This window comes from Nipponia nippon, unplaced genomic scaffold, assembly GCF_047370975.1.
Source record: "Nipponia nippon isolate SJK-2023a ecotype South Korea unplaced genomic scaffold, ASM4737097v1 scaffold_5, whole genome shotgun sequence".
Classification (NCBI taxonomy): domain Eukaryota; kingdom Metazoa; phylum Chordata; class Aves; order Pelecaniformes; family Threskiornithidae; genus Nipponia; species Nipponia nippon.
This window is the reverse complement of record NW_028262369.1, coordinates 31341192-31359766: the sequence shown is the minus strand read 5'-3', so window position 1 is coordinate 31359766 and position 18575 is coordinate 31341192. Positions and strand designations below refer to the sequence as shown.

The following is an 18575-nucleotide window of genomic DNA, read 5'->3' as shown; positions in this document are numbered from 1 at the left end:
GGCACCCTACCTGGCATCATCTGTAACCTCTTCTTCATGCCAGCACTCCTCAGCAGGAATTAAAGTTTTGCTACAGGTAGAATAGCAGTGTTTTGCCCACAGTGATCCCCTCAGAGAAGCTGAGAGCATGCTTCCACCTCCCCTTGGGAAGCAGATTATAAGCCCTGGCTGTGCAAGTATCCTCCTGCAGCAGGAGGTTTCCAAAAGAACAGTAACGTGCTGCTTGGTGCAAAAGATACAGGCCAATTGTTAGCCCTACTCTCATTTCAACCCTTACCCCCCAGCAATGTTCATTCCCTATTCTTCTCCCATCAAGTCTTTTCTGATTCTTCCTTTCGCAAAGGTCATCTACTTCTGCAACAACTAAAAAAATTATCAATTTCATTCTGGCTGCAGTGGGACCTGTTATATCAGAATACATAAACACACTTATCTTTTTCCCCACTTATACATATTTTGAAGATACCTTTCTAACTGCCCTCCGTCATTCAACACTGGAACAGGAAGGCCTCTTCTTGCTGTTTCAGCAAGCCTGTGAGGCAGGAACAGTGCCTGCAGAGCACCTTGCACACTGGCTGTCTCGATCAAAGCCTTCTAGTGGTACTACAGTATTTAATAAAAATACTTGCTCTGTTGCAGGCAGCAACAGCATTTTTCAGTCTGGCTACTGTTCACAGTAAACTCTTCATACATCAGTTCCAACACTCAGTTCTCCTCCACAGATCCCAGCAGTGAAGCTTGCTCATTCCAACAGTAGGTCCGCCATGGGCCATCAAATCATCCAGTGCCAGATTTTGGATGGAAGAGGTGTGACTATAAAGCAGTCCACCTTGCAGTGTCGACTTTGAGTTCTCTTAATTTAATCAGTTGCAGACATTTGGTTCAATAGTTCTTCCTCTTGTTGACCTGTGCAGTAAAGCAACTTGACCTCACACAGACCAAGAAAAAGGCCCATGGCTAAACTACATTCTGCACCTGATTTTCCATCTCTCTGTTGCCAGGCAAAACCTTACAGAACTATATCCACCCACATCTCTCCCAAGGCAAAGGGTGGATTCAGAGGCTGCAGGCAAGCCCCACACATGTTCTTCTCCCACAGCTCTGCCAGAGCACAGCATGGAGTCACGGCCCTGTATATTCTTCTTTACTTCTCCTCCAGCGCTGCCTGTTAGGCAGTGTTCCCTGGTTTCATTTTCCTGAACAGAGATCCTCAACTATAACGAACATTACAGTGCTTCCCACCAGGGGCTGTTTCTGCTAGACCACTTGGGCAGCAGCAGGTTGTCCTGTGCAGAATCAGAGTTCAGACCATGCGAGGAGCAGAACACACCACCACTCCCTGACTTTATGCTGCAGTTGCTCCAACTCTTTCCTCATACATTCATCGTTTTGTCACAGTAGTTTTTCACTGTTTAAAGAAAGTGGGAAAAGTTACATTTTCCTCCAGTACCTCCCCTGCACCACCCCTGAATCTACAAAGGTCTTAGCACTGACATTGCCTTTATTTCTTGTGGACTGTTGGCGTTGGGATACAAATGAGGTGCACGATCTCCATACTGCTGGTGAAGCACTTGCTGTTGCTAGTTACGGCATTCGCCTTTCAGCTCCTCTGTCCTCCTTGGCAAGGCCTCCAAGCTGCTCTACGTGCTGTTCTGCAATCATTGAGCATCCTCTCTAACAGCAGACAGGAAAGGCAGGAGGTGTTAAGGTCCCAGCTTAGCTCTTCAGTGGCTGGGACACACGGGATAAGAATAGGATGAAGGCACACCCAGTAAGATGGTTTTAAGGTTCCGTCCCATACCGATCCCTGACAGAGGCAGAGTACAGAGGCAGTAGCCCAAGAAATCCCCTCTGCCACCATGCTGTATGCTCAGCAAACCACAGAAACCCTGTCTGCCTGGACCACTATATTCAGGCAGAAAAAGAGGCAAGATGCACATTAAGAATTCAAATATTTGAACTAACCACCCTCAAAGGCAACTCAGCCAGCTGACTAAACATTGTGCCTCCCAAGGGTTTCAGCAAAGGACTCCATGTGAGGATACCTGACTCTAGACCAAGTTTGGTCATGGCCCTCCAGGAAATCACTTCAACTTTGTTTTCCGCTGTCCATTTTCTCTCCTGGGAAGCAAAGGTGCTTCTCACATTTCCAGATCACTAAAGAAAAGGCAAAGGAAGAAATGATAAATTCAAAAAGCCCTTTCTGCCTTGTATCCAACACTTTGTCTGTGCCCACTTGTTTAGCACGGAGATGGAGCTACATTCTGCCAGGCTATGCTCACGGCCTGTTGTTTCTTCAACAGGACTTCAGCAACCTAGACGAGAAGTGATCTGTGTAAGAGGCTCCTGCAACCGTCAGTGCTCTTGTTCCAGTGCCTTTACCTTCACTACCTTTTAGCTTATTGATCTGCTCCTGCTGGAACTCTTTCTCCTGCCTTAGTCAATTCACAGACTGAGTGAGCGATTCAATGATCTGAGTGGATGGGCAAAACCAGATTTTGTATGAGAATAATTTAGTCCAGGAAAGAACATAGTTAGTAGGATGGTTCAACTTCAGAAGCTGGAAATACAGGGAGACCTGGAGAGAGCAAACCTTAATTCTAAGCAAAACTGATGGGATCCTTCTGCCCTCCTCCTAGAGAAGGCACGGATGCAGTGAGAAACAACTCTTGGGGTTCTAGAAGATATAAGGGAACTCCACAAAGAAAGAAGTTTGCATATCTGAAGTAGTTGTGTCCGCAAGAACTTGCAGATCTGGTGTCCTAACACTTCATAAAACTCAGGACTAACGGCTGGAGAACGTTGCACAAGAACTATAAAGATTATGTTAAGCTGCTATAAAAATTAGGGTAAGGAGATCCAAACCTGAGGCTTGGTCTCCAATGCGGCAAATGTGTTGGTAGGGAATAGGGAAGCTACAAAGAACACACGCTTTCAGATGGGGAAGGAGAAAGAATTATCAGCACAGAGGCTTTGCTAACTATTTTAGTGAGTAGCGTCCACCCACACGGGAAGGTGGGGCTTTCAAACAGCGTACGATGAAAGAAAAATATGCACGATACTGAGCAGTATAGCACAGATGGGCACGCCGTGCAGCTACGCCAGGAAAACTTGTTCTTAACGGAGAGATGATCTCGCTAGAGCTCTCAAACCTCCCCGGTTTGGGATGGCTGCTCGCTCGGCCGCGGCCTCGCTGCAGCCTGGGGGACGCAGGCAGGTTCGGCACGGCTACTGGGCGCCAGGCCGGCACCCCTCAGTCCCAGCTCCTCCCGGGCTGCCAGCCTGCAAACCCACCGCGGGCCAAAAGCAACAGGGGAACTGGCGGGCAAATTGCCCAGTGGGCAAACCCACCGGGGCTGCCAGGGCAGGAGCCCCCTTGGGCCCGCCGCACCGTTCAACGGGCTTCAGCTAACGCCTCGCCTCGGCCGGCAGCTTGGAAACCGGCCAGGGCGCGCGGCGGGAGGCCGAAATTCTTCCCCGTCACCAGGCGAAGCACGCAGTCGCACGCAGCCGTTCGAAACGGCGGGCGGGCGTCTGCCGAGGCGGTCAGCCCGGCCACCGCTCCGCCGCGGGAGCCGTGCGCGACGGGGGGCCCGCGGGGGCCCGCGCGGGGGGCGGACGACGGACTACAAATCCCAGGGTGCCTTGCGCGGCAGGCCGTCTCCTAGGAGACGCGGCGATGTTGGGGGGGGGGTCCCGCCGTGCCTCCCATGGTGCCCCGCGGGCAGCCGCGCGCCGCTGGGCTGTCAACACTGCCCTTCCCGTGGCGCCCCGCGCGGCATGGAGGGGCGCGTGGCCGAGCGGCTCCGCGGCGCCCTGGGCCCCTTCGGCTTCGAGGTGCACGCCTTCAAGGTACCGACGTCACGCGGGGCTCGCCGTGACGTCGCCCAATCACAGCGACGTCACCATCCGCGGGGCTTGGCGGGGCGTGTGGGGAGGGTGGCGGTTCGCGGGGCCGGGGGTGAGCCCTGCCGCCGCGGAGGGGTGCGGTGCCGGGCCAGCGGCCCCGGGGAGGGCCGGCCCGGTCCCTGCCCGCTTAGCCCCGGCCGGGAGGCCGCTTCGCCGCCGCCGGCTGCGGAGGCCGCTTCGCCGCCAGGCCCCCGCGTCCAGCTCTGCCCGGGCCGCCTGCGCCGGCAAGGACGAGCCCCCGTGCTGGCGGCGGCCGGCCTGCTCCTCGCCCGGACGACGGCAGGCGGCACTGCCTCCCCGCGCCGCCCCGCAGGCCCGGCTCGGCGGCGCCGCGATCCGCCCGCGAGTGGCTGCGGGGGCGGAGAGTTGAACCTCCGGGCGCGGGGGAGGCAAGCGGGGCGGCCGCTGCCTCGGGGGAAGGCGGAGCTCCCCGCCGCCGAGCGGGGCCCGGGCCCGCGGGCTGGGGCGGGCCGGGCCGGGCCGGGCCGCGGCGTTAAGGAGCCGCGGGGCGCTGCTGCTGGGGCGGGGGAAGGGGCAGGCGTGAGGGGGCCGCTGGGCCCGGCCGGGGAAGCGGCCCCGGGTCATTGCTGTGCCCCGGCGGAGCGCCCGCTGAACGAGGGCTTTGCTCAGGTCCCCTGTGTTGGTCCCAGTCCCATAAGGTCGGGAGCGTTAAATAAAGAGACATCTGGAGCGACAGAGAGTAAAGTCCTCTAAGCGAGCTTAAATTTTAATCCAAATGTAGAACAACCTGTATGCGAAAACGCAGACTGCTTCACCCGTTTGTAGCGGCCTGCAGACGCTGGGCTCGTCCTGACGGCTGAAGGGGGTCTCTCCCTCGCCACCGAGGCGGCCTCTTCCGCTGTCCCGTGTTCAACTGTACGCGCTCCGTTTCCACCGAAGCTTAGGGGTTCCTCCTTTGCCCACCCCAGAGGCAATCTGCAGTGAACCCATTTACAATGTCAAATACAAATCAATCTACAACAAACCTGACCTTCCCCTCCTTGGGGAATGTTGTATTTGTCACCTGAAATACTTGTATTTCCTGCTGTATTCTTGATCTGACAGAAAGTAAAAGGGAATGAGGCACTGAGAGAAGTGAAATCTCCAGAATTTGGAGGAGAATTTAACACTGCTTTCTCAAAACACAGCAGCAGAATGAGGGGCAGAACACAAAAAGGCTACAGCTACCAGAGGGAAACCTTACAGCGCTGTATCTGGCCAAGAGGGCCAATGGTGTCCTGGCTTGTATCAGAAACAGTGTGGCCAGCAGGACCAGGGAAGTGATTGCCCCCCTGTACTCAGCACTGGTGAGGCCGCACCTCGAATACTGTGTTCAGTTTTGGGCCCCTCACTACAAGAAGGACATCGAGGTGCTGGAGAGTGTCCAGAGAAGGGCAACGAAGCTGGTGAAGGGTCTGGAGCACAAGTCTTATGAGGAGCGGCTGAGGGAGCTGGGGTTGTTTAGTCTGGAGAAGAGGAGGCTGAGGGGAGACCTGATTGCTCTTTACAACTACCTGAAAGGAGGCTGTAGCCAGGTGGGGGTCGGTCTCTTCTCCCTAGTAACAAGCAACAGGATGAGAGGAAATGGCCTCAAGCTGCGCCAGGGGAGGTTTAGGTTGGATACTAGGAAAAACTTCTTCACTGAAAGGGTAGTCAGGCACTGGCACAGGCTGCTCAGGGAAGTGGTTGAGTCCCCATCCCTGGAGGTATTTAAGAGACGGGTTGATGTGGTGCTTGAGGACATGGTCTAGTGGTGGACCTGGCAGTGGTAGGTTAACGGCTGGACTCGATGATCTTAAGGGTCTTTTCCAACCTAAATGATTCTATGATTCTATGATCTGTTTCTAGATTTAATTCTCGTACAGCTAGCTCTGGTGCACTGACTGATGTAAACTAGGAAACCAGCAAACCTCAGATTCACATCTCTGTAATTTTTTGTAACATCTCGATTCAGCATCTTAAACAGGAGCCACAAAACTGAGTAAACTTTGGGGTCAATATAAGAATGTATCTTTATAATAAACTTGGTTTTCATTGTATGTTTCCCTATGGGCAGGTCTGGCTGCCACTGTCGCCTGTAAAGTCACTTTCACATTCATTTCAGAGGTGTTTAGAGGTGACCGGTATTTTGCAGCTTCAGACTAAATATTACAGTTACATTACTTGTTATCTTTCTGAATGTTTGACCAGGTCTTTATGGCATCCCAGGAGAGTGGAAGTTGTCATAACCTATAAAATGACTGATGTTATTGTGCAATAATATATTGGTAGAGTGCAGGGGTTTTTGGCCATTACCTCCTCCTGCTGGGCAGTTGCTGGTCTGAGCCCTGTCCCTCTGGTCATGTCTTCCTGCTGCCCTGGCTGATCCCTCATTTCTGGACTGTGTTATAACACATCCAGCCCTGGAAACAAATACCAAAATGCGGCCACGTCACAATCCACGCGCTACAGCTGACAGTTTGGGGGATTCTAGCCCTGCTAGGAGCTTCACATCCTTCATTTCCACACATAAACGTTTCCTGCTGAAGAAATAAACCACGCAACTTGTCACATGAGCAAAAGAGAAGCACCGGTTTCCTTCTGGTCGGTGCTGAGAAAAAAACCTGTAAAAGCTTTATCTAAACCAAAACATCTGATTTGCATTGGCAAGACTGGTCGTTCATACTTCCCTCTACGGTTTCTGAGCAGAGCTGGATAAAAGGCAGCCTTGAGCTGAATGCAGTGAATGATTCTTATCTCTCACATACCGCTCACAGTACAGCTTCCAGAAACCGTAAATCCCAGTACGCAAAACAACTTGGTTTGAATGGAAGGCACTAGGCAGGCTGCATATCTGGGTTGCAAATGAAGGTGGCTACCCTTCTTTCCACTTTTTAAAATTCCTGCATGCCCACTAGCAAAAGAGTGGCATCCCTTTTTTAATGGAGATTTGGTTTTCTTTGCCAAAGGTTGGATGGTACAATGCTGTTCTCCCGCCAGCCTTTCATCTCCCCTACCCAGATGACACACTGGCCTTCGTGGTCCTCAGCACGCCTTCGATGTTTGACAAAGCCCTTAAACCTTTTGTGAACAAAGAATGGCTAAAAATAATCAGGGATCCTGTGGATCAGTGTGTTTCTCATCATTTATCACGAGTGAAGGAGGTAAGAACCTGAAATACCAATTCCTTTTACTATTGTGGCATATAACCAGGTGGGTTGAGCAGTGGACAAAGCCTTCCAGGTTCCTGCCCTTGCTCTTTAGAAGGGTAAAGCATTATTCATGGCGGTAATTCTTACTAAGGGCATCAACAGGCTGGTGACCTGCTTTACTTGCATATTCTGTCTCTTTGCCAGTGCAACCCGTAGCTATGTAGAGTGCTTTACAGTCAGTTTGAAAACCCAAGGCCACAAGCGTGCTGATAGATTTCAGCAGCGGGACGTGGAAATCTGCAGGCTTCTCATGTGCCTGATGTGCCAGCATCCAGCACCTCTGTAGTGGCACATCTTTTTCCATGAGCCTAGGCTGATGTTTTTTAATTTTCCCAGAAATTCCCTGACCAGAAGGTGGACGTCATCTTTGATTACGAGATCCTGCCAAGCCGAAAGCCCAAGTTCTTGGCGCAGACAGCTGCCCATGTTGCTGGAGCTGCATATTACTACCAAAGGAAGGATGTGAAGCTTGATCCATGGGGTAAAAAGGTAAGGCAAAGACACAGTCTGGGAAGAACCACCAAACTGCAATCACTGAATTGTACAACTATTGTTTACTCACTGGTTCTTCCTGCAGGAAAATACAAAGTCCAGATCACATATAGATGCATGAAATGTTTCAGACAGGAATCAGAAGCTTCCAGGATTCTTCGGGGTGGTAGGGAGATGTGTACATGGAGAAGAATATCTTGATCTATTAAACCTACTTAGACAGGAGAATAAATTTCAGTGTAAAAGACCACCTGTTGCTTGGAGCATTATAAATAGAAAAAAAAATGCACTATGGTTAATTTCTGTCTTAGATTTTCAAAGAGGGACCTCTCCCCACATTACAGGGTGATGTGTTTGGGGACAGGAAAATGGGAATGAAATGCAATGCTTCGAGCCACATGTTCAGGAAAGAGCTTTCCTTTCTTCTCTGTATAGCACTCCAACAGAGGGCTACAAGTGTGAGAAGTTCCATCAAAGCTCAATGCTTTGAACTCTAACCATTACTAGAGACAAAACGAGACATCCTAGATCCTTCTTTTTTCCTTCCAGAAGATCTATGGCGTATGTATCCATCCCAAGTATGGCGGTTGGTTTGCTATCCGGGGTCTCCTCCTGTTCCCAGATATTCAGGTACTGTTCCTGGAACAATCTGCCCCTGTCGACTGTGTGAGCACAGAGGAGAAAAGAATTGAGTTGCTGGAGCAATTCAATTTCCACTGGCAGGACGGCCGCTACAGGGACATAATTGAAGTGAGGGAAAGGTACTCGGAGGAGCAAAAAACCTACTTTGCCACTCCTCCAGCAGAGAGATTCAGACTGCTAGGGCTGACACAAGAAGCCCAGAGAAGCACATTTCACTGAGTAACTGGCTCCATGGAGGGGCAGAGGACAAGCAAAGTGTAACTCATCAGCACCTTCTTTTCCACGGTGCTGAGGAGGACGCCGTGCTGATACAGGGATGGCAAATCCAAGCAGCGTGTGCAGCATCTCAATCCAAACATCAGCTTCTGGGAGTAAGAGGGAGCACTGCATCATAGCACTTGTGGTCTGGAGGAAGGTGGGAGCAGTCCGTGCTGTGCTGTTGCTGATCTGGTCTGTCTTTTGGGGAGTCTGGTAAGATGCTGATTAGCCTTTGGCTGGGAAAAGTTCAGACACCCTGGCAACTGCAAAACCCATTCTGCTCATTAGAGAAGTCATTTTTGTTCTCAAGAATTTTCTTTCCAAATGTTTTGGTTTTATTCTGTGTAAGAGTAAAAAAGTTAATTTTCAGTCATTGTACTCTGACATTTTTTTTTCATCTGAACTCAGGGCAGATACTTTTTTTAGATGTATCCAGCATTTTATTACCCTGTGTCATAATTCTCTCTAGGGAATAAAGGTTCAGTCTTTTCAGTCTTGCCTTCCTCAGAAAGAAAATGTGTCCTGTATTCCCTCACTTGCAGAGAAACTGGCTTAATTTAATTAAGAAATCTTTTAATATCTCCTTTCCTTAACATCCAAAAGACAAATCTCCAGACATTGTTTCATTGAGTAGTGTGGTCCTGTACATGGAGCAGGAGTGAGGAAAACACGGCCACCAGCAGCCGCCTCCTTCAGGGTAGTTATGAAAGGGAAAGGGACAGCACGAAGGTCACAGCTTGAGTCTGCTAAGTCTCTTCTTCACCCAGGGTCAGCTTCTCAGAACAAGGTGACGTCTTTAGGTCAGTTTAAAGCACTTATCCACTGCATAGAGCAGCTGACTAACGTCTTTGGAAAGATACTGAATAATATCTATGTGAGTGGAGTTTTTACTCATATTAAGATAACTGACTGAAAAAAATCAATTCTCATGACCTTTTTCTAAGGTAGATGAGGTTTGAATTTGAAATATTTTTCAGTGCTGTGCCAGCACACACGGCGGTTTTACCACCATAGCTTCCTGTCGTACTTTCCATGTGGGGGAGACCGTGAACCTGCATGCAGATAAAAACCATTGCATGAAGCAGTGTCACACACAGAGGCAACCAAGCAGAGCAAAAAAGAGAGAAAATATTCATGACATTCACGTTACTTATATTGCTGGATAAAACGTCTTCAGACAGAAACATAACATTTTTTTTAGATGACTTTGTCCTGTTAGGTTTGTTCAGAGGTTACAATGGCACTGGGAATCAGGAATTCATTTATCTTAGAGCACTTGGAGGCTCAGGCCTCATTAAAATAATATAATAAATTAAAATAATATTTTGTGGGAGTTTTGTTACTTGACTGCAGTGCAATGCTGCAAATCGCTAAGCACTTTTTCCCATTCTTTGATATCAACATGATGATGCAAAAACAGTCACTTTGCAGAACTGAGCCCTTTCTTTTTTTTTTTTATGTTGTGATTCTTCATACCTTTTGGAGACCCAAACACTAAGGCTGCGCTCACAATAAGTCACTGCTTGATATGATTTTTCATAGTCTATATACTAACTAAGCATAATCAAAATTCAGCATAACAAGTTTGTTTTTCTGTGAACAGAGTAGTAAGCATGTGATCGCTGGGTTTGTTCAGTGTATTTGCTGTTACAATACAGTCTGCGTTGCTTTCCATGCTTTGTTCACCGCATCTGACTAAGGCAGACACCTGACTTACTGTGTGATAGCGGTACTGTGATTTTTAATTTAAGCAAAATAATGGAATTTGTTTAAATTCTGTTCTTTTGGTATAGAATTACTTCTGGTTGAAATGTTGGTTGACCTTCCAGAACTTTCCAACTGAACTGTGATTTAACAGGGACTGGAGTTAATGGTTCGCATTAGTAACATATAGAAAATACTGATTCTCTTAGAAGGATAAATACAGAATGGAATCGGATTTATCTTTTTACATTACAATTTAAAGTATTTTGCTATTGTGGGGTTGATTTCTTATAAATATTTAATATTTCATCTTACTTCATTTATTAAACAGAGTACCATAGCCATTTCATTTCAATTTTTGTAATTTATTTCTCTTCACATGGTATTTTGGTTAATAAAATATACAAAATTGTAAGTAACCCTCAGTACTGAGTGTTTTTATTTAAGCAATGCAATTATTAACTTGTGGAGAGCTGAAGATGTTAAAGTGAGAACTGATCACTGCTTTTAACGTACTGAAAATAGCAAGCTACCTAAGACACACAAAATCCAGTGTCTGAAAACAAAAGAAAAAGTTAGGTATCTTTGTAGAACTTAGTGAACTATTATGGCAGGCTCATCTGGGATATCAAAAAAATAAAACGTACAGCACATTATGAATAAGTCTAATAAATGTTTATCTTTACCAGGTCATTTCAGCAACATCATTTAACAGCAAGCACATGACAATACACTTTCATTTTTTTTCTTCTGTTCTTGCAGTAACAGAAGTTCAAGGTGTCCAGTGATACATAACTGATATTTGAGGGATTTTCCCTCCGTAACTTAAAAGTAATACCTCTAAGTACTGAAATTCTTTTTTGTTAAAACATATTAGTGAATACTGAGTCACAGTAAGGGCATATCTGTGTTGTTTGTGCTTCTGGCAGTACAGTTAATGCCAGGCAGAACGGAATACAAATTTTTAATAATATATCCATTCCTACTACAGTGATTTTGGAGTGAATTGGATTGGTTCTTACTGGCTTTCTCTTGGCCAGGTCACTGCGATCCACAGCTGCAGCTAGTGATTTTCTTCCCTTGCTGGTTAGAGTATAATGGTCTTTGTCTAACAAAACTGAAGTCTGAGAACCTGTTTGACTTACCCATTGGGACAAGACTAGACACGGTAAGGAACAGATCATTCTTGGATCCTGAGGCATTGTGAAGACATTCTTATTTTCAGCATTTGCAAATGTCAAACAAGTAATTGCAAATACTTGGACAGATTTACTAGTTCAAGTATCACATTTTACATTTTTAGACAAGCAAGTTTTTCACTAAATCCTAATTTTTAAACATTTGTTAAAGTATCTTTTTCCCTCAATATAACCAGTAAGGTGAGTATTCCAGAGCTGAACAGTAAAAAAAAAAAAAATTAAAAACTACTTGAATTTGAATTCAGTTTTAGCAACAAGGTATTCAGTATATTTCAAGCTAATAAAATATTATATGGAGAATTAACAAATCTGTAATGTTTTAATGCACATAACATTTATCATTCATCTTCTCCTTCAGTTAAAATTTCCTTTTTTTCACTTCATGAACCTTAAAATAACTGACATTTTTATTAAGATTAAAGACGTGACAGAAAATACTGATTAAATGCAAAGCACAATCTAATCTGGTGACAAGCAGCCATCAGAATTATTGCTCAGAAAGGGAAAATCACTTTTTTTTTTCCTACCAGTTAAATCAGTTACATCTCAGTGGTACAACAAAAAGCACTAATGTTTGTTTGGGGTATGAAGTAGAGTTTGGCAAACTCAGTTCCTGATAATTGTCTCATTTCCTTCTCCTAGAAGAAGGATGGCTTGTAACAGTCCTGTCTTCCTCTAAACTGTGGAAGACTAAAGATGGTTTGCTGTATAAATCAGTGCTGGTGTGTCAGACAAAAATAGCCAACCTTATGAGAGTAGTGCACTCTTCTGGGTTGTTTTGTTCTTTTTCTTTTTTTTTTTTTTTTTTTTTTTTAATAGGGCTACATTGCCCTCCTGTGGGTCAGAAGCATAATTTTACTCATTCACTATAGTATACATGGTCTTTTATTCATTTGTGACCCGAGTTATTGGTGGTGTAGCTACTATTTAACATGGGTTAAATTACTGAAAATGCACAGTGACTTGAATTTGACTAAAAAAAAATTTGAGTAAAGACTTCTGTATTTCTGAAAACAAGTGGCAGCTACTGATCAGTGCCACTGTGGTTATCAGCACTCTTGGTCCAGCCCCATGCAAAAAGTACCCTTAAAAAATTAGCTTTGAATACTCATTTAAGCGGCAACAGTTCCAAAGTTCTTCCTCTAAGGGGAAGTGGGTTTTGCCACCTACTGCAGCGGAGAGCCTCTGCAACCTTAACTTTCACAAATTTATCTACCAAAATGGATAAATGTATTCATGAGACTTTTTTGCTGTTAAGTTGGCTTCCTGTCACATCTGTGACAGATTGTCAATCATGTTTGCTTCAGAAAGCAAACAGAGCACTTCCCTTCTAGGTTTTCAAAGAGGAAACCAAAAGAACCAAGGAACAGAAACATGCTTTTCTTTTCTCTCTGCGACTGAAAAACAGATAGATGTTCACAATACTTAAAAAACCAGCACTTCAGATGTAAAGATTGGGTGTTTTGTTTGGGTTTGTTTTTTTTTTTTTCAAATAACTGAAATATAATCATGGGAAATACAGTGGAAAACTTAACAAAACATTAATTATCACAGAATGAGCAATAAGATATTTTAGTGGAATGTTTAAAACCTCTCCAATAATATACCACAATCTTCAAAATGTGGTTATATATGTATAAAAGTATTTGAAATGGCTACTTCCTGAAAAAATAAATTACATAACTACCATTCATTAATATCTACAATACATTTCTCATTTTATGTTATTTTTGTTATGTTTGTACACAATTCAGTGAGCAAGCAATTTCAATAACTGCATATGTTTTATTTTCCCAAAACAGTTCCTAAAGGAAGTGTTGAAAGAGAATTCAATTTTTTTATGTTTTCAAAGTTTCTGGAAATCATACACCTTTACACTAAGTTGCCCTGGGTTTTTTTCCTCATGTAAAACAAAGCATGGGATAAGAGAGTTCCTGTAAGTAAATTAAAGGAAGAGGTGGGGGGAATTTCTGTGTTGAAAAATACCCTATGGAATCTTAAGTTTACGCAGAATCATTAGTTTTTCTATGAATGCATAAAAGCTCTTATTCCTTTTAAAGGAATTATCTAGTTTTAGGTTTTAATTTCATGACATAACCTCTTTTCCAGTATTGTTCTGACTAGTCTTCCTGAATCATTCACTGCTGCTTCAATCTTTTTTTAATAGGCTCTTCTTCCAAAATATAAAAAACCACAGCAATAAAAATAAAAAAGAAATTCACCTTCTTTTTGTGAAAAGTGAACTCGATTAAATACATTAATTTTAAATTACATTAAGTTTTATTAATTGTATATTGAAGATTTTTTTCTCTCTTGAGAAAGGATATTAATCTCATTTGTCAGTGCAGATACTTCAAAAAATATGTTGCTATAGAATATAGAACATAAACCTACTGGGCTCATAGTTTCAGAGGACAGTGCAATCTTAAAGACTTCTTATATATTCATATAGATATGGTCAAATGGTACCTTGCACAGAAACATACTAAATTCAGACACGTGTCCTATAATAGGTACAATGATTCAAGTTTCAGGTGAAAGAGCCAAGTTTCACATTAACGTGCAAACCTATCATCACTAGGTGTGGTGAGAAGAGCTTACCATGGGCACATCGTTGTGCAGGAACACTGCAAACCATTCACAGCACGATGGCAACCTGTTCCCCTGCAGCCCCGTCAGCATGTGCAGCACAGATTGATTACGCAGAGCCGTTCAATTTGCACAGGCTTTGGCCTGTAAAGCCATTCTGTAACATCATACTCCTATATTCTGTGACGTGCTTAAATTATACCAATGTTACAGGTGAAGACACTGACTAGTGACCTGATATAAACACAGACTTGGGGACAGCCAAAGTAAAATCAGTTCTGACTGTACATTAAAGGCAAATCCATCTGTTTTTTCTCTTCTAGGATTAAAAATAGAAGGTAAAATACTAATGATCAAAAAGATACCTGCTATTTGATTTCCTCGTTTAGTATTCTTTTTGTACGTGCCATTAATTTGCATTAAAACAAACAACCAACCAACCAGTGACAGCTTTAACACACTTTCTGAATTGATATCCAAATGTGCTGCATTCCTACTAGTACACGCTGGACAGAGCTAACTACTGTACGGCTTCACACCGCTCCTCTGCACTTACCTCATGTCTCCATTTGCAAAGTGGAACCATGACGTTTCTGTTTTAAGTCCTCTATCTGTCTAACAAGGCACTTCAGAATATGCATTTGCACAGACTGTCATTTAATACTGAACATCAAACCCACTAAAAATTTCACAGATTATATATATCATATTTTTCAAACTATTAATGTGGTAAACCACATTATTTTAATGTAATCTTCACGAGTGTTCTTTTGATGTATAATATTACTAAAAAGTAGTCATAGGGCTTTTGTAAACATACTTTCCTAACCAAAGTGCATAATTTTGCAATACCTGTGAGAGGTAAGCTACTTGCTTTTGTTCTTTGAACTGTATTGATTTGTTGGATAATCCAATAACCTACTCATCAAAGGCCTGATAAAAAGGCTGGAGCATTTGTTAAGAAAATAGCACTTTTTTAAATTTAGTAACTTTTTAGAGTATTTTTCAAAACCAGTGAGATACTTCTTTTGTAACTAAGTGCTAATTCTTTTAACATTACTAAGCAATTTCTTTTTTCTAATAACATCTAAAAATAAATATGCAATTGTTAATTTTGAAATGACACTCATAAAAGATGCACATAATGTAGTAAAGGTTAGGTTCTGTATGTCAAATATCAAAAATCATATTCTATGTATTCTATTAAATTCTATACATTATAAGTCTGATGCACTGTTTTGTATTACACACACCAAAAAATCCTGTTGATGCTCTTGCACAAATGCTATTCTCTTTGAAAACTTACAGATACCTATCACAAAAATAAGGGAGTAAATACTCTTAATTTTAGATAATACATGAAGAATACAATGTGTAGAAGATTAATTTCCTTCCACTTTTACTCAGTCTTCAATAAGATCAGACAACTCAGTACCTAAAGCCATTGTTTGTAAAACTGCAGTGAACAGGACCTTTGCCATTTATTTTGAGGGCAAGATCATAAACCCTGAGAGGTGATGTCAGGGCTACTTCACCACAGCTGCTAAAAGTTCAGTTTCAAAGACTGACAAGACTTTGCTCTTGTTAACTACTGCTGCATATAATTTTGAAATAATATATTACATACAGTTTTAACAGTTTTACAGATCTCGCCAAACAGACAAAATCCCATATATATTTATATAATTACATCTACTACAGCTGCTTACCAGTGTAAACACCTGGTGCTGTGTAGTTCAGCCCTCAAAAACAAGAATATAAATATTCTAAAATATAGCCAATTTCATTATTGTATTGTCAGTAGATGACCGCTAGTACATTTGTTTCCATTGGCATTCTGCTTTTGAGAGGAATGCAGTATCATAAATTTCTGTAAAAATCTGTAAAAGATACATACAGGTATTTAAACTGATCCAAATAATTTTTCAGGGATTATTTTAAGACTGAAACTTCATATGCTTGTAAAATGTTCTTTTGCAAAGCAGCAAGCCGGTTATATAAACCCCCAGTAATCACAGCAATCAGCTACAAATGAAGAGAAATGGAAAACAGGCACAGTAAGATATATTTCAGCTTCCCTTCATCTGATTATTCCGAGTAAGATATTCTAAAGAAATTAATGAATACAAGGTTATTTTTATAATAAGCACCCAAACTAGAAAAAAAGATGTGCAATCACTCACGCATTAAAAAAAAAAAAAAGCTAACATCACATTCAAAATTCTGTCCTTTCTAAATAGCATCTGCTGTATGCATCTCCAAGGGAAACCCCGCTAAGCAGTACACGATACTGCAACAGCTGTCAGTCTTCTCACCAAAACTAAGAACTGCTGATGTGTTTTTACCTCACTGTGAAATATGGCACCCATTGATCATGAAAGCAAAACCAGTTCATAACTGTAATGAAAATACAATATACATCTTGGTACACGAAAAAAACGATTCTCAATAAATGATTATAGTTACTTGAGTATCATAAAAATTACGCCAGTCTAAGATGTCACGATACTAGGAGTGGGGTGTAAGCCCCAGAACACTTAATGGAAATTCCAAGCTGCATCTGAGTCAATATTGAGTTTAAGCAAAGAAATAAACCTAAACTCTCCTTGATTTGAAGAAGTTTTTTGTGTTACTCATTTTGTGTGTTATACTCTCAGAAGCATTAAAATGATAGCATAGCAAATGTTCCCACGAATGCCTCACATGGCTGAAGAATGAAAAAAAGAAAAGTTTAATTGCATTAATTCCCATAGTCAATCATTTGGTGAAAACATATGATACAGTTCCTAACCCACAGGTATTTTGTTTCTTGGCTGTTTTGAATTTCCACATTGTCATCATTCACCCGTGACTATGATGGTTAAATACATACTGTTAGCAGTGTCTCAGCCTACCATCTGCAAGTGGACAGCAGCTCACCAATTATAACTGAAATGCTCTTCTCAGTCACAGTTTTTTTTCTTTAAATTAATGACTACTTAAGTAGCCATCGAGATTAATCACTTTTCAAAATAGGAAAATAAAGACATGAATACAACTATCGCTACTGGGACATTTAAAAGGTGGGAGGTACTAAAAATAGGTTGTTGGACAAAATTAGGTGTCACTAAAAGCAGATGCGAACTTATAACCGTCCTAGCAGCAAGGGCGAACGTGAACCGCTAATAAAATCTTCCTGTCAGAACTTGAGTCTCCACATGACCAGTACGCAAAAGAAGTAGCGTATCCAACGAAACACGTTGCACCAGAGGAATTGGTTACGTAAATGAAAACAACAGGTATTTTTACGGGACGTTCCTACCCCGGAGCGGCCATCGGGGCAGCTCTGACGTACGCGCCCCGCAGCAGCCACCACGCCAACGGCGCACGCCGAAGGACGCCGCTGCTTCCCGCCCCCCCCCCGCAGCCAATCCCCGGCCTCCGCGCGCGCCGGCGGGGGCGGGAACAGCGGCGGCCGTTGGAAAAGCGCGGGCGGCGCGGTGCCTCCCGTCACGGGAGCAGCCCTGAGGAGCTGGGGGCTCCGCCGCCGCACCCTCCTCTTCCTCCTCCGAGGGCCTGCGATGGGCGCATGAAGAATCCCGCCGCCTTTTGGGAGGAAGCTCCAAGACCAGAACGTGAAAGAACTCCTTTATCCCCTACGACAAGGGGCAGGCGAGGTAGCAGCTAGTAAGTCTGTTCCTTTTAAATGCGTTTTTTTTACATTTGAACAGTGAATACACTTGAAGGATTTGAGAAAGGCCGTTTATATCACGGTGAGGGGCTGAACTTGGTCATTAATGTAAAGGCGCTCAATCTGGGCACACAACAGGCTTGTTTGCTATGCTATCAGGAGTTATCAGGGCTTCAGGTAGCATATGAAGTAACAGCCCAGTGAAAACAACTGCAATTTTACTTCTGAATAGAACCAGACATCACTTTAGTTACATCATCAGGGTAAAGATCCCTATTCCACAGGGCTCGACCACACTCCAAAGAACTGCTGTAATCCATTTTGTAACATTTCAAGGCTAATATAGTAAGATACAACTAAGGTAAGTTTTACATTAGATTAGCCCTGACTTGACTCCTTTTCATTTGCTAGGAAAGGAAGTCTGATAGACAAAGATATCTTTGTGCTCAGCCATAGTGATTAGTATTCACTTACCTTGAACCATATCCTAAATGCTCCTGTTACTTTTCAGTGCCACCCTAGGATGTTAGCCTCACTTGTTATCTTGAGGAGAATAATAATTTGGACTTTAAATACTAAGCGAAAATGATCAAACTAAGCATCACTTCCACAAATCTTCCTGAAAACATGTGGTTCTTAAGCAAGACCCAGGGGATTAGCTATTTTAGTATTGCAGTATTTGGTAGCAAGCCTTCTGCACTAAGTTGATTTTTTCCAGCTGCACAAGACAAGTTTACTACTCAAAGCATGCAACTTTCACTTCTGACTCATGTAAGTAGCCCTGGGCCTCAACTTCGTAATTGCTCACTGTAAGCAGGACAGAACTTGTTTACTATTTGAGGAACTGAAGTTAGATACAAGATCTTAGCCTTGAAGAGTTTAATCTTTACAGGTACATAAAGATCACAGAGTTCTAGCTCA

The 18575-nt window shown here is 43.5% G+C and overlaps 2 protein-coding genes and 1 long non-coding RNA gene across 4 annotated transcripts in view; 2 read left to right on the top strand and 1 right to left on the bottom strand.

Annotated features, from left to right (window-relative positions):
• The first annotated feature begins 3676 nt into the window (after positions 1-3676).
• On the top strand, positions 3677-16191 carry MMACHC (metabolism of cobalamin associated C). 2 transcript variants are annotated; one of them, XM_087734477.1, is made up of 4 exons: positions 3677-3852; positions 6858-7052; positions 7437-7589; positions 8145-16191. In XM_087734477.1, the coding sequence occupies exons 1-4, from the start codon at positions 3781-3783 to the stop codon at positions 8451-8453; spliced, it is 729 nt and encodes a 242-aa protein (XP_087590603.1). In that variant the 5' UTR covers positions 3677-3780; the 3' UTR covers positions 8454-16191. The 2 variants fall into 2 exon arrangements, with proteins under 2 accessions (XP_087590603.1, XP_087590602.1); XM_087734476.1 differs by having other exon boundaries at positions 3682-3852; positions 8142-16191.
• Positions 4002-8223, bottom strand: LOC148052109 (uncharacterized). Its single transcript, XR_015699260.1, has 3 exons — positions 8091-8223; positions 7663-7803; positions 4002-6311 (listed from the first exon to the last, which is right to left on the bottom strand). It is a non-coding gene; the product is annotated as an uncharacterized LOC148052109 (long non-coding RNA).
• A 144-nt stretch (positions 16192-16335) lies between the features above and the next one.
• The window catches only part of AKR1A1 (aldo-keto reductase family 1 member A1), a 38975-nt gene continuing 36735 nt past the window's right edge, over positions 16336-18575 (top strand). Inside the window, exon 1 of the mRNA XM_087734474.1 lies at positions 16336-17650. The gene's annotated coding sequence lies outside the window, so the exon portion shown is untranslated. The remainder of the gene's footprint in view (positions 17651-18575) is intronic.

Excerpts from the sequence above, each read along its gene's own strand:
- MMACHC (XM_087734476.1), top strand. The coding sequence starts at position 3,781 with ATGGAGGGGCGCGTGGCCGAGCGGCTCCGCGGCGCCCTGGGCCCCTTC. Across the intron at positions 3,853-6,857 it reads TCGAGGTGCACGCCTTCAAG|GTTGGATGGTACAATGCTGT; the intron begins GTACCGACGTCA and ends TCTTTGCCAAAG. Across the intron at positions 7,590-8,141 it reads TTGATCCATGGGGTAAAAAG|AAGATCTATGGCGTATGTAT; the intron begins GTAAGGCAAAGA and ends TTTTCCTTCCAG.